This window comes from Aedes albopictus, chromosome 2, assembly GCF_035046485.1.
Source record: "Aedes albopictus strain Foshan chromosome 2, AalbF5, whole genome shotgun sequence".
NCBI classification, from domain to species: Eukaryota; Metazoa; Arthropoda; class Insecta; order Diptera; family Culicidae; genus Aedes; species Aedes albopictus.
The window spans coordinates 293122810-293139428 of NC_085137.1; the positions used below are offsets into that span (position 1 = coordinate 293122810).

At 41.2% G+C, this 16619-nt stretch overlaps 1 protein-coding gene across 2 annotated transcripts in view; it reads left to right on the plus strand.

The window, feature by feature from the left end:
* The window catches only part of LOC109414240 (uncharacterized), a 357064-nt gene that overhangs the window by 281257 nt on the left and 59188 nt on the right, over nucleotides 1–16619 (plus strand). For both annotated transcript variants that reach the window (XR_009997784.1, XM_062852084.1), the window contains exons 11-12: nucleotides 4415–4520; nucleotides 10470–10629. Coding sequence is in view for 1 of the 2 variants with exons in the window: in XM_062852084.1 (XP_062708068.1) it covers nucleotides 4415–4520; nucleotides 10470–10629 (266 nt within the window). In the remaining variant the exon portion in view is untranslated. The remainder of the gene's footprint in view (nucleotides 1–4414; nucleotides 4521–10469; nucleotides 10630–16619) is intronic.

The following is a 16619-nucleotide window of genomic DNA, read 5'->3' on the forward strand; positions in this document are numbered from 1 at the left end:
TCATCTTTCCCAGGACACCAATAACCACTATTGGAAAGAATTGCATTTTCTCCGTCCAGTAGTGGTTGTACATTGCGTCGGCTTCGCGTTTGGCTTCGGCAAGCAGTTTCGTTTTGAAACGTTAGCACCGATATATTAAGAGCGTACACTCTCTATACAGCAAATCTGCATTAAAAACAATAGTCAAATACGGATAACCACAAATTAAACAAAAATAAATATGTCTGTGTGCCAAACGAATAAAAAACAAAAAAAAAACATTAAAAGGCTTAAAGACAAAAAGTCGAAACAGGCTTTAAATAATCAAATATAATATGCTGCATGAAAATTCTCTCTTTTTAAAATATGTAGGTAAGGCCTTTTGTCCCTACTTATTTTACTTTTATTGACCTATTATACACTGCAAGAAAAATTATCGCGCAAAGTTGTGCAAAAATGTAAATAGACATGCGCGGTTGCATTTAATCGTTTCGGTGTCTTCTATGCGGTCAATCCTTAGCTATTTTCCGCACTTATCGTAGAAGACGGAAACACGAGTGTTCAGTATTGTGTTGTTCTTTACTGAGTATTGTGTTGTTCTTTACAGAGAAGAACATTAATCAAAGCAACTAGATGATCGGCATTGAACCACAAAAGCCCCACATCAATTGGTGAGATCTTTCCAATATTATTTATTTATAAATAATTCTATTACAGTATATTTAACTGCATATAAGTTGAAAATTCGCTATTTTCAACATCCTTTCATCTATTGGAAGATGCTTCAGTTCTGGGCTCTTTCTAAGTTGATGAAGGGATTTATAAATGCTTGCAAGGACTTGGCCAGGTGTGTGGAGCTGAGTGAATCTATGACATTGTAAATAGTAGCGACATCAGCAATGTCAATGGAAATATTCAACTTTGCAACTCCATCCAAGATTTGTGCAAGTATTCATGCTATGCTATGCTATGCTTATCGTAGAAGACGGGAACACGATATGTTGTACTGGCGATGATCTATAAGCGATTTTGAACATTTTTGCGCGATAATCTACGATTAAACGAGCAATATTGTCTTTCGATTTTTTTTTCACTCCTGCGTTTTGTCTTTTCTGCCTCAGCAATTTAAAAGGGTGTCACAACTTTCCAAAACAACACCTTTTTTCAAAGCTGTGGCATGGCACTTCTAGACGAAAAGAATGCTCCTCTTTCGATGGCTTACATTAGAGGGGTGACATGCAATCTTCATCCATAGAAGAAGGTGCCGTATCAAAAAGCAGTTACGCCCTTCTGAAATGCTGAAGCTGAGAAGACAAATCGTACAAATACAAAAAATGAAAGGCAAAAGGTCGAAGAAAAGTAAAACTAGTAGGGACAATAGGTCTTACCTACATATTTTGAAAGAAGAAATAATTTTCACTTAGCATGTTCCGACTTTTTTTCTATCAATATTTTGGTTTTCTATTCTTATAACTTAAGATATTTGGCACACAGACATATTTCTTTTTGTTTAATTTATGGTTGCCCATATTTAATTAGTGTTTTTAATGCAGATTTGCTATATAGAGAGTGTACGCTATTAATATTCGTTGCTAACATTTCAAAAAGGCGAAACTGCTTACCGAAGCCATACCTTTATCTCTCCGACGCAATGTACAACTACTACTGGACGGAGACAATACAATTCTTTCCGATAATGGTTGTTGGTGTCCTGATGGGAAAGATGAGATAGATCTACAGCTATGGGAGAAGATATTGTGTTGAAGATCAGTTACATCCTTTTGAAATATTGGTGCTGATATGCATTGGAATACTATCGCCTTGTCTGAAAGTAATATGAACATCTATATACATATGGAATCACAATACAATACACTTTTAATATAATTTGTTACACCGATTAAATGTTTGTTTTCTACATGTCCTAAGAATACCTGCCGTATATTGATGTAATGACCAATTTTGATAGACAATGCACTCCACTGATATTTATATGGATACATACTACCAAATTTCAATATTATTCATAATAATTTTTGTTATTGATGCCTTTATTTCATGATTATGTTATGAAAGGTGGTGTTATTCTATAGAAAACTCGATTTTTTAGAGGTTGGGCCCTTTAAAAGGGCGTAACTCAAAATTTCGCCCAACGATTATTTTAAAAAATTGTCCAGAGATGTAGGATAGATAAATAAAGATAATGGCGTTTCAGGTTTTGATGGTATATTTAATTTTATAATAACGGTAAATGGAGCACCTTACTTGGGCACAGTGACCCGGCTAGGGCCCCGGCCGCAGATGTTCGTTGAAATTATACCCCACATTCTTTTACTCGAAGTCAAAACAAAATCGAGTACAAAACAATTCCGGCGCCCCTATGCCGCCAATACGGTTTCGATTTTCAACATTCCTTTTACGGTTCACCTGGGTTCAAAAATCGAACCAAGTGAAAACAATTACGGCTACCTGAAACCATTCTCGGCAGATACAGTGCCTCGATTTCAAAACCAAAACAATCTAGGCTACCTGAAACCGCGCCTTGATTTCAAAACAAAAACAATATAGGCTACCTAAAGCCATATGCGGCCAATACGGCGCCTTGATTTCGCAACATTCTAGCGCGATCGATAGGATATCCGTTCCATGACATTCCTGTCGACGGCCCACCGAGCGTAATCAGAGCTGCACCAAACCAACCGGACCCAACATGTACGATCATGAAAACAAAACAAACGCATCGCTGCGCGGTCGCTACCCCGCGAAACCAGGACACCGTACGGATGTTGTTTTGATCAACGTCCAGTACGAAATTTTAGATCAAAAACAAAACCTTTACAGGTTTACAATTGAGCCTTGGAATCGGTCACCGCCAATCAAACCCAGCGACCATTGACCCACCAAGCATATTGTGGATTTACCGGCTCGACTCACGTGTTTGAACACGATCGCACCTGGCCATTACCGGGTGCGATTTTCATGCTTCCAATGTGCCGCGCGCGAAGTAGGTAGAACCTACCTAGAGCGTAGCTGTAGTTGAAAAATTGAAATAAAAACACACCCAGGCAGCTGCTCTAACGGGAGTGTGGGGGGGAAATGCATCTTTTTCTTCCACAGTTGAATTGACTTAGAATATCGGAAGGCGTGGGAATATTTAGGTCTATGCACATGAAAACCTTCAAAACGAAAAACCGGAAGTTGATAGTTTTCATTGGGAAATCGAAAAATTTTCCACGGGTATGGTGGCCAAGCTTCTAGAAGGGGGAGGGGGGGGGGGACTTTGTTCCCCTATCAAAATATGTTTGCACAAAACATTCTTCTAGAAGTCAGGGCGCCGAACCCACGGAAAATCTTTTAATTTCCAAGCGAAAATTTGCAACTTCCGGTTATTCGTGCTTGTAATTAGAGCTTTCTGGTGATTTTATTACCAGCCAAGTGTTTCCAAGGAGATTGAGACACACATGGAGCCCGAAAAATGATGGACGCAATTTTTGAATGTTTCCATGAAGTGGCATCTTGCAAATTTGGTGGCAACATCCGAAGGGAGTTCCTGGCGCAGTTTGGCCGTCACCAGGTAGTGGTCAGAGTTGCTATTAGTGCCTCGATGAATAATGTCACCAAGTCGATTTTTTTGGGGCACTGCCATCCCCCAATCAAAACGTGTGAGTAAGATGCATTCTGCTTTGATATGGACATACTGAATCGTTTAAAAACCTTATCATGCAAGACGCAAAAAGATTCAGCAAAGGCGTCATTACAAGTTTCTTTTATATCAATGACAACTTTTTTTTCTTCTTTTTTATCCATTATGAATCCCACAGGCTTCATTCATTCAGCTGGACGGATCTTGTTTCTAAGCTACATAACATCATACCTGAGAGATATCTTCCCAGAAGAATATCGCAAATGCACAAACAATTTATCATCGAGTCTGGAAAAGTGTTTTTTTTTCTTCTCTCATAAGAAGCATTCTTTTAACGAAGGTTGCCTGCGTTTGAAGGATGTATCTAGATACGAAAACAATGAAATATCATGGCTGTCATCGTTCTATTCCCTTTCATCTATTGTACCCCTCAGCTCCTTCATCGCACCGGTTGAGTTTCCCGAGAAGCGAAAACCCACCCGACGATGAAAATGTTAATGATAACGATTATTTTTCATCCCACTGACTGCTTGCGATAGCTTCTCCAGTTTCACCTTTTCTTACCGGGAATGAGCATCTTGTTGGAGGTAGGTAGGAATATCCCACCGAACCCGGGCCTTTTTATAGAGTCATATACGGTTGTTATCCGCGCAATTTCCGAGGAGGGGGGGAGACACATTTTCCCATCCACCACGCCACAACAACATTCGACATTCAGACGAACAGAACTCTCATTCATACCGATGCTTACTTTTTTTTCTTCTTTCTTCCCTTTGTCGGTTTCGCCTCTAGGTTATTCCTGCAGTCACCAGCTAATCCAGATTTATTGTACATAATATTTTTCTGCCATACTCAGCTAACCGTTACACTACTGCTGGGGCTGATATTCGGTAGCAAGGTAAGTGAACTTCATCCATTATTGAGTGTATCGAGGGGTAGGGTAAATGTCTGAATCATTCAACTTGAACTTTATTTACAACCCGCGCGGTGATTGCGAAGACGTCATCCAATAAATTCCCGAGGTCTTTTTCTTTTGTATCTGAGTAAAGGGTCTGAATTTTTCAAGTTCAAGTTGATACTTGAAATACAATTCAGTATTTCTGTTTTTTTATATAGAATGAGGAAATCTGCTGATCAGATACCCAAGAGGTGGTTCTTGGGTTATGCGGGTTTAGACCCTCGAAAAACTCATACTCTCTCTCCCTTACCCTCTCCCCCCTCTCCCTAACTCGTCGCATTATGCGCATGCCGGACATGCAGAGGAGCCTGCATGTCCAGATCTGTGCAGATACCATCTAAAGCACCCATGGCCTGACAGAAATTGTGAAAGCTCACTTCGTCGTGGGGCCTGCTCGTCCATTCAAACACGCTCGGTATGAGCCTCTGTGTCCTGTCCATCCACCCTTGCTGGAGCAATCCCATTTTCTCTGCCACTGTAACATAGACGATGTTCTAGCGATCCGTCTCACACTTCTATGTCGCGTCGCTCGAAACACTCTTCGTCCTCTGCCACCAATAGTGTTATGTGCATCATGGCCGCTAGCACACATACCGCGTCCTTTGAGACCATGCGGTATGCGCTGACCACCTTAAGGCACATCAGCCTGTACTCTCGATTCGCTTCACGATTCAGTTCACCACTAACGCATTCGATCACGCAACGGCGCCATACCGTAGTATGGAGACCGCTAGTGTCGCGAGCAGCTAACGCTTACTCGAGACTATTGCCTAGCTTTTTGGCATTATCTTTGACAACGCTATTATCGCCATGCTTGCCCTTTTTCAGGCATATCTAACGTGGCTTCCAAATTTCAGCTTATCGTAGATTATAACCCCGAATTGCTTCAGTGAGCGCTTTGAGTTGATCGTGCACTCGCCTGTTGTTGCCTGTTGTCCAGACTTGTGGTTGTTCACCACCACCCCCTCCGTTTTGTGGTGCGCGAGTGTCAACTGTCTCGACCTCATCCAGTCCTCGATTATGTTAATTGTGTGAGTTGCTATCAGCTCCGCCTCCACTATCGACTTGCCGTTTACCACAAAGGTAATACCATCGGCAAAGCCGACCAGATTTACGATCGGTGGAAGTTTGAGCCTCAATACGCCATCATACGCCGCGTTCCATATTACCGGGCCCAAGATTGAGCCCTGAGGTGATGTTATAGCTCCTCTCGCCTTCCTCTGTGTCATAGATTAGAGTCTATTTTGGAAGTAGCTCTCCAGTATCCGGCATAAGCTAACCGGGATTCCTAGATGGTGTATGGCGCAATCGATGGCAGCCCAGCTGACGCTGTGGAACGCATTCTCTACGTCCAGCGTGACGACCGTGCAATAGAGGATTCCCATTCGCTTCTTTTGGAGCGCTATCTTGGCCGTTTTGGTTACAGCCCTAATAGCGTCCACCGTCGATCGATCCTTCCGGAATCCGAACTGGTTATCTGAGAGGCCAGAGTCATTCGGTTTCTCGGTATAGACCATCAGCCTAGGCAGAATGATCCGTTCCAACCGTTTCCCGAGGCTTAGGGACAAAACGTCGAAAGACAAAACGTCGAATGCCAAAACGTCGAATGCCAAAAGGTCGAATGCCAAAACGTCGAAAGGGACAAAACGTCGAAAGGACAAAACGTCGAAAACGTCGAAAACGAGTAATCTAAGCAAATAGTGAGTTCTTTATTCTTTTAAAGGATACTCATTCTTTCACTTATATCTGCCAATTAGTTCAGAGGGAAGCCTTCCTGAGGCTCCCTGAAACAACAACTCAGAGTCGGCATGTTCCTTGACCAGTTCTTCGTGGGTGGGGAATATTCGCACTGTCGTATATGAAAAACACACACATCATGTCACGTTAAGTGTAAAATTATTTATTCCCGAGCTTTCCCGGCTTTTCTTCTCTTACTTCTTTGAGGTTCCTTCTACTGGCACCCAGTGTTGTATTTGAACTAAACGCGAGCCAAAAAGGAACTGAGCTTGGATGTGTGATCAAATCTTATGTGCGTCCTGACCAAGGTGCTGCCCTAGGCATTGAGATTCTGCACCGAAATTAGGATTTTCCGGTAATCCACGGTGACCGAACTGGTTCCCCCTCTCAATAGAGGGTGACTTTCTGAATCGAATCAACCTAAGATTGCTAGAATTTGTGAAAAAATGGTAGACACATGACCATTTAAGTTTACCAGGTACCAGGGTGCCATGTTTTTGCGGGTGCAGTTCTTGATCAAACTTTGAACTGAACAATGTTCAAATATGTTTGATCGCAGCGTGCCGTTTATGAACTTCAACGCAAATTGATCGCGTTCAAATGCAACACTGCGAGTGGCACACTGTCACATATTTTCTTCCACAAATTTTCAGCATTACGTCACAGCTTCCTTCAGGGTAGTTTCGATGGTAGCCTCTAGCTATCGTCTGCCGGATCTCTGGTACCTTTAGGGTGGCGATGGCGATCATCGGGTGCATTGTTCCTTCAAGGGCGTCTGGTTTGGTTTACGGCACGACTTGCCGGTACTTTCCATCCCAACGTAACTCATTCAGAACCGGAGTTCTACTTGAAATGGCGGGGTTTTGACTAGCTGCCCTTCTCCGCAATTCATCCGGTATTCACAGAATATGGTACTAGTGCAACAATGCTAAGTATCCTCGCAATAATCTATACTCAGCTAATGGTTTCAACTGAAGCATTATAGAGTGCAAAATGAGTCACTGACCTTCAGTTTTCGGGAAGTGACCCCTGATAACGAGACAATGTTCGTGTGTCCCCGTTAATCAGTTCGTCATCCTGCCATCTTGGTGGATCTACCGTATCACAACCCCTCTCAGGCTACCAACAGGATCGATTTAAATTCCACAAAATTTAAAAAAAAAATCCACGCTTAACTGTGAACACATACACACTTTTCGACATTTTGTCCTTTCGACGTTTTGTCCCTTCGACGTTTTGTCCTTTCGACGTTTTGGCATTCGACGTTCTGGCATTCGACGTTTTGGCATTCGACGTTTTGTCACCCATTCGTTTCCCGACGGTGTCCAGAAGGCAGATATGTCTGTATGCCGACCATGCCGACGGGCTTGTGCAATAGAACAAGTGAAAGTGTAACAAGCAATGTATCAGGTATAGGAAAAACCCGTACGAAGGGGGGAGGGGGGGTCTGAAATTCCGAATTTTGGCGTGACGTACTTAATGGATGCTCCCTTTGAGGACTGAGCTCAGAGCCGGATCAGCGTTAATCAGGAGTGTTCGTGAACCTACTTCCACCCAGTTAGTTGCCTATGCTGGACACAGGTCAGGAAAGTACTTTAAGGCCACGTCACGGTCGGAAGTGTCTCCCGACCTTACTAAGAGGATAGAATGTCGTCACTAGCAGCTCACTTGTGCATAGTTACCCAAGGGTGTACCATCTCAGCTATCAATTACAAAGCATGATTAGTATACCATAGTCATAAACTTACTGGCTGAAGTGCCTGTGGCACTCCTAGCTGAGCTGTGACACTTTGGAAGTGGTGCCATGTCGCTTGTACAGAGTTGCTTCCGGATACGTGGAATTTCTGAGGCTGAACACGGTGTTAGCTGTCTTTTGTCTTCTATCAACACGGAAGTTCTAATGGGAGCTAACGCATCTCGCAAAGGCTTCGTGCCACGAGTCGAAATTCACAGGGATAAGAACGCGAGCGTCTCACACTGGGGAAGAACGCTGTTATGGACAGACAAAACCTCTAGTGCTCTGGATATCCACCCTAGAGGTTTGGAGTCTTCAGAGATGCGTCTTTTAAGAGTTTGTACTAAAATCTGGTTACATGATATTTGATCTAGACAAGTTGCAACTGATCTAGATCAGTTTTAGCTTTTTATAGAAGCGTCCTAGAAGAAAACTTTCTTCTGCAAAGTTGTTCGTTCTGCTATTTTTAACATTTCTTCAGAAGACACTTATGGTTACGGAGGATACTGCCGTCGCTCTTTGTACCCCTCAATCTAGCGCTTCAATAAATGACCGATGTCATTACAGTTATTTACGACACTTCGGCACGAACGGTAGAGGTCAAAGACTAATCCGTCATGTGTCGATTATACCTAAAGCAGTCCATAATTGATTTTTCCATTAATTTAGACTAATAATTGATTAGTATAAAATAAAACTGAATTCGTGTTATCCAAAAATACCTTTTTGTAAGTGCTACTGCATAAGACATGAATTACATAACTGAATTCCGAATTGATACTGAAAATATCTATTTGATTAGATTTGCATTCCACCGATAACGCCAGAAAGCTGCATGATTTAGCAAATTGACAGTTTAGGACTCATAAAGTAAGTGACACTTATATGATATGTGAATGCAGAGGTTAACCTTGAATCCTTACAGTTTAGCTGGTCAGAACAGTGATTAGGAACTGTTGGTTATCAAATTAGGAGTGTGGACCAAATTTGTAAGTTAAGTTGAAAACTAATGGAACCCAAATAACTAATAAATTACTTAGCTTTTAGCGCATCAAACCACCAAAATCATCGGTGTTGCAGCTTAGAAGAATCCGAACACTCTTACGCCAACACTTATAGTGTAAATGAAAAAGATTATTCCATAACAAAAATAATCACGGAAATTGAAGGTTTTTCTTATTAAAATCACTATAGAAGATGATCTACAATTTATTTGGTAAATGAAGCAGCAGGTGGAGATAGCTAAACTTTTGACCAAAACATGCCAATACCACTAGCATCGATGTTATGGGGAAAGAAAAGTGGGGTAACTCGGGGCTTTTGCTATACACTAGTATGAAATCACCATGAAAAAAAAAATAAAAATTGACAATTGAAATCATTTTTTTTTTTTTTGAAACAATTTTCTATTTTTCAATGCAAAATGCCTGGATAATAACTGAGATGAAGCACAAATATAATAAAAATAATATTTGGTGCTCCTTCGGCCAGTATATTTCATGAGAATGTATATCTAAATTTGTTATTTATATTGATTTGGAACCTACGTCTTAACAATGTTGCATATGAACAAATAATTACTAAATAATTGTATGTTATCTTCAACAGTAGTACCGACTTAACAAATATCATATTAGTAATCAGATTTAAAAAGACAATTACACCGTCTTCGACCTTACGGCCTCTACAGACTGAACATTTTAGTGCAAACTCTTACAAGACACTTCGCTGAAGACACCAAACCTCTAGGATGGATATCCAGAGCACTAGAGGTTTTGTCTGTCCATAACAGCGTTCTGCCCCATTGTGCGTCTGTATTGACGGACGGGCATGAGGTGGTAAACAGATGAAAGCAGCACTTCGACGAATACCTGAATAGAGCGAGGAGCGCAGATATGAAGGACCAAGGCAGCGGAAGAAATGACAATGTCACTACAGTGAGAACGACTACGAGTCAATCGCTTGGTGGATCTTTTTCATTTTAATCGTCGTAAGATTTTGCGCTTCAACTTTCTCACATCCTTATGCAACTTAAAGCATAAATTTCTTATCAAAATATATATTGAGGCATATGTGTATGGCCAATGAAATTTACAAGCATCCTTACTTATCATGTGTTCAGCATAAACGGTATAGTTGTATACGATCCTATTCATAATAGAATGTTGTAACACATTTTGCAGTCATAAATTGGGCATTCTGAGATACGAGCTCCAGAAACACTCTGTGCAGCTGAGCGAGTCTACTAGTGAGAATAAAACTCTTCGTCTGTACACTATACACAGTTCATAAAACATTTACCGGCAATAACTTGACAATTTTACGTCTGCGTTATTCTGACTCACCAACGATTTAGTAGCCCATTCCTTTTATATTGTGTCTCATGGCTTACCCCCATCTTTTTTCCACCCGTACAGGTCTATCTCGTGTTCCGGGGAGGCGGCAAGCACCAGGACGACTCCACCGGGCTCGGCATCAAGCCATCTGGTGCAAAATTCATTAGTCGGTCCCACGGGCGCACGTTCGCTAATGCCAGCAGCGTGACGACGTCCACCGCACAGCTGGGAGCAAATATAGGTAAGTGGAGCCGCGCACGTTCAAGAACCGCACTCTCACATATGTGGCTTGCAGCAACAACCGAGACACGTTCCTTTCTGCTGAATAGGTGCCGCAACTGGGTATTCTTGAAGCTATTAAATTTGCATTTAGCCTTGTCGTGAGGTCAGACATTTACTTGAGCTTGAAGATATTTTAGAAAAATCAATTCTCAGAAGAAGGAAACTAAGCTTAAAGAGAACTTTTGAGAATTTACCATTGCCGTATACAGTGGTAGCTTCGAAAGGGCGAGAATTAATGAATATTTTATATCCTAACCAAGGTGTTGCGCATAGCGCTCTTTAGATTCTTAATTGAACACCCCTATGTATCACACATATATGACAAAGCATTGCTGATGATAATAAGCTAATTGTAATGTGATACTAGTGAAGAGGTGACGGTTTTCTACCATGTAGTTACCGAATTTGTAAGTTTTACTTTGTATATTCAATGTCATCATCTAGTATAATAAAAATATTTACAGCTTTGCAGCAGATTGAACAGCAAACAGTGGTTTGCCTTAAAAATATCCGCTAAAAGAGTCGGTTCACCAATGCCTCTTCGCAACACAAGGTTTCATCAATAAATTGATCAACGTTTATTGTTCGCTATTGTTATTCATAAGAATAAAGTAGAATAAACATTTCAGAAACCACAATTTTCAAAAAATTTAATTAGTTAGCGAGCGCGGCAGCTACAGTCGGCTTAAAGATAATTTAATAAAAGGTAACCTTGCGCAATGTCTAACAGTACTCTGTAAGACTCCTATTATTAATTTTATTGAATGCACTATTTCCTTCTCTTGGCGTCATGTCTCAACTTAGATTAAGAAGACTTCTCAGCTTAGTGTACTATGAAAAATTCCACAGTTATTAACTGAGAGCTTTCTCTGACAATAACTATTCTTCATTTATATATCGTGGGGCATGAAGATGCTATATGTCCAAAGATTTCAAGGCAATTTCTATCGTGAAAAGTTCCTGGACTGACCGGAAATCAAACCCGTCACCTCCAGTTTGGACTTGCTATATGGCCGTGATTTGCCGCTTCAGTTGCTCAGATTTGCTTTGATGGATTGAGCTCAATTTTTCATACGGAACTACAAATATGTTGAATTTTACGCATACAAAGTACAAAATGTTTCATTAGCCCAATCCATCAAAGGAAATCATAGTAACAGCATCTCAAACTTGACAATTTTGTATGAAAATCGGCGTTTGTCCGATCAGTTATGCAGCACAGTATACCCGAGCAAAGTCTTACAACAAAATGATAGCAAATCGAAAACACGATTTGTAATCAGCAGCAAATTGATATCATATTTTGATATCAGATTGTCTTGATTGATTTCAATTTCAAGTTTTGATATCGTTTTGCTGTCATTTTAAATTATTACAGATGTTTAAGTTTTTAAGTCACTAGGCGACCTTGTAAAAAGCATCTAATGATATATCATCAGTGCAATTAACGTATTGCATTTAGGTTTCCATATTATTCGAAAAAAAAAACTCTAAATTTAATGATTTTCCTGTTTTTTCGCACTGATAGCAAAAACAGTAATCAATTTGCCATCACTGATAGCAGGAATTGTTTCCAACTTGTTCTCACAGGAACATTTTTCTGATCTCATTTTTGATGTTTTGACCGTTAAAACGACCAAAACGACATCAACCTGAGTAATCATAATTCGCAATATCACAACATCAAAATTAGTTTTCGGTTTGCTGTCAGACTTTGCTTGGGTACCTCGAACATATGGGAAATTAATGACTACGCAAACATTTTCGCTTGAGCGACAATCCGCTTTATGTAAAGGGATGGATAATTCCGAGATTGGCAATTCAAGCATTTCAAACTGTTTGCATTTGAATCTGCGAAGACACACGATTACCACCGAAGAGCGGATTTACATAATCCGATTTTGTCTGAATTAAGTGTATAAACCTGCCACTCCAAAAGCAAGGGACTCGTACCGCTTTGCACAGAAAAGCTTATCCGGCTCCTAGAAGTACAAACTGGAAATCGATTGTAACTGCATTCCTTCCAATATATTGGCAATATTTGTATTTGCACTCCCAGATCCTGGTGCCATATTTATGTCCTGCAAAGTCCACCTCTAGTTACGTACCTACTTTTTGCAGCCAGCGATGGTGTTCCAGCCGGATAGTTCAGTTTCTGGGAGTCCACATTCCGTGACACTCCAACTGGCAGCAAGGAATGCCACCCACTGACACTGACTGGCAGCGAGCAAGGTCAGCCAACACAGTCGCAGAGGCAGCAGAAGAAACTACATTTTGTATGAGCATTGTGGTACGACAGCTGCCTTCGGCGTAGTTTATGCTTGTTTTGTCACCCGATTTTATGCTTTTCAACTTGCATATTTCAAAGTGTTTAATAGTGTTAACTTTCTAGAAACAAAATTGTAGGAAGACTAGCAAAAGTATGCTAAAGAAAATTCACACGAATTTATTGATGAAAATCCAACTTATTGCTGTATAACAATTTACATTTACTCAAACGAACATACACTACGCAAGGTTCCATATGATATCTAACGCCCAATTTTTAACCTTCCGTCAGTCGCGCAGTTGGCCACCACCCTCGAGCATGAGTCTAACAACAAAATGATAGCTAATCGAAAACTCGATTTGTATTCAGCAACAAATTGATATCATATTTTGATATCAGTTTGTCTTGACTAAATCTGATTTCAAATTAAGATTTCGTTTTGCTGTCACTCTAAGGGCCGATTTCTTCACCTCGGCTTAACCGGTAAGCCAGGCTTACCCATAGAGTTAAACCTGGTTTAACGCTTAAGCCAGGGTGAAGAAATCGCCCCTAAGAGTATATCATTAGTGTAATTATCTTATGGCATGCAGGATTTCATATCAATCGAAAAACCCTTATATTTACGATTTTTCCATTTTTTCATACTGATAGCAAAAACAGTTATCAATCTGACATCACTGATAGCAGGATTTTTTTTTTCAACTTGCTATTATGGGAACATTTTTCTGCTTTCATTTTTGATGTTTTAACCGTTATATTATGTTTCCAGTTCAAAACCGAATTAGCGACATTTTTTCTTTGACTTCCGCTGCTTTTGCCTTGCGTTAAACACAATGTCGGAAGTGGAGCGCTGTATTGTACACCTGGTGCTCTATACAGCGCCCCACTTCCGACATTGTGTTTAACGCAAGGCAAAAGCAGCGGAAGTCAAAGAAAAAATGTCGCTAATTCGGTTTTGAACTGGAAACATAATAATGACCAAACGACAGCTGGGTACAGAAAGCGAGATTTTTCAACGTATATTTTTTACGAAATACAACAGCGCGATCACTCGATTGGGTTAAATACGTGCAGCGCCATAATAATTTATTTTATAATTTATATAGGGTAGAAGCTTCAGTTTTGGCCAGCCCGGAGTTTTGGCCATGGTGCGGTATTCAGCCTGTTACGATCGGCATAAATTTATTTTTACAAGTAGATTCTAATATAATATGATGATTACAGCTGTGAAAACTGGAAAAAAAAATAAATAATTTTCCTTATAAAATCAGCTCCCATATATCTATTTTGGCCAGGGTGCCTCTAATTTGGCCACTCCCATAACAAAGGTATCCGCGTCTACTGTAACGTTCAGTAGGTCGGCTCCATTGGTACGTTCTCCTCCATTTGGGAAATTCGTGCCATCTACCGGAACGTTACTTCCTAGACAAATCGTGTTGTGCTCTGTTCTGCCTTCTAACATTTACAACAATTCCCACCATTGCCGCTTTGTGTTTTAGATGGGTGTACCTACAGCTTTGCCGCCGTTCAAAATGTTTTAGCCGTTCAAAATGTTTTTGCAGCGATTGATTTAATTATAATCAACAAAAGCGAGAACACTGAGGGCGAGGCGATCAACCCGTTCGCGAGAGTTAGATCACCGGCACAAGCGGCGAGGGTAGAATCCCCACAATTACCGGAGCAAGTGACAACGAGGAACCGGTCCTGAGGAGTGACTGAGGACACGCTGATGAATGGAGCGGAACTCACGCGTGCGCTGAACCGCAACAGGGATGGGCTTCCAAAGATGCTGGTTTAACAAGGAGAGTACGTTAGTATAGACCCTCCCTTCACGAAGTCTTCCCTAACAGGAGCACCACGGAGGCAATTAAGGTAAAGCAGCGACAGAATGATGTTTTCTACGCTGTTTGCAACCAACAGATTTCCTCATTCTATAAAAAGAGCAATTTTCAAGAGCAGCCAATGAGAATCGGTCACTTTTTTGCAGTCCCTGGCAAGATCCGAATGAAGTGGATAATTCATCCGCAACCGTTACACAATTTTGCTCAGCGTTCATCGTTGATTTCATCGATATCGATACTGCCGATTTCAACACTTCAAAACGATAAACATTTGTTGCGATGGAACTTGATTTTCACGGCATTTCAGAAGGATTTGCCGTACGTTGAAAATTTGATCCGTTGTCGATCGGCCATCGATGAATCTGGCTTTATAGCTTCCCACTAACTCATCGGTTTTAGACAATAGACGACGGAAGATTAACTGGATTAGGACTGGGCGGCATTTGAATTGGTGATTGCTTTGGAAATATCACATACCAAATGATCGCCCAATTTGGGAATGAGGCAGATTCCTTCTTCATTCCACTTTTTCGGTAGCTGTTGTGTTTCCCAGATTCTGACTATCATCCAGTATAGGCAGTTGGTAAACTTTTCTGGGCCCGTCTTGATGAGTTCAGCTGCGATACCATCCTTACCAGCTGCTTTGTTGGTTTTGAGCTTTACTTCCTTCAGCGTGGGAGTTGGTTCGTATCCTCCGTTGCCTTGGTCCGCCGCTTCTACATTCTGCACGGCCGGGTTCCTTGCTGCAGCATTACAGCCCACGCTGAGTTCTTCTTCGAAATCGCTCTGCACTCCTCCTCGAACTATTGGTTCCGTCGAATCCACCACACGTTCCTGATAGGGATCTCGGCTGCGTAGTTGATGGCTGCTTTTACTGTACTCCAGCCATTCAGAAGGGGCACATCCAGCTAACGACGAAGTGTAGAATTAGCATTTAAGTTAAAATATACATTAATAAAAACAAAAAAAAGCTAACGACATACAATTGCGATGTAATGCCTCGGTAGGTTCTGACGTCGATAATATCGGAGAAGTGCCGTCCGTCAATCAGAACGCTGCCTTTTGTTCTAACGGTAAGAGAGGCTGTGTTGGAAAAGGGTGCTATATATGATCAATTTCTTTGAACTGGTGAAATCTTTGAGTCGTAGACCGGTTTCGTTCATCCGCTGTTAGGAGCTGAACTTTCTTGTCTTCTTTCTGAATTTCTATTCCTGGTTTACCTGAGCGCTAAGGTCTCCCATGATCAACTTGATGCCGTAGCTTAGGCAGCGGTCGTACTGGCATTTTAGATGTGCATAGTACTAGTACATATGCGTCCTTGTCAATATCAATGAGTCCGGAGTGAGGGTTGAGCACTTTGATTATGCTGAAGCTGTCGACTTTCATACTTTCCGGACGACCATACTGCACTGTTGAGCTTAGTTGCCACTGGGTATGGTCACCCGATCTTCCATAAGGTTTTTCCACCTTTATCACGGGGAGGTAGGGATGGCAGTTGCTGTGAAGAAGCTAATGATCTCATTGCGGGATCTGATCTTTATCGTGCCTTCCGTCATGTATGCCACAATCAATTTCTCTCGAACGTTCGGTATTATAAGTCTATATACTACCCCTAACAAACATGAGCTAACTATTCTGCACTCTACTAGTAGCTATAGTCATTGAACAAACATTTACGTTAGCTGTTTGTTTTTTGTTTTATTTGATTCAATTTAGAACTTTGAGCAAGCACGTGGGGACGTGGAGCCTGACCGTGTCGTCGTCTATTAGACTGTCATCCGGAGAGTGGAAACCTCTCCATTGAATTCACCAAAAATGGTCAGACCCCCACACCAACTC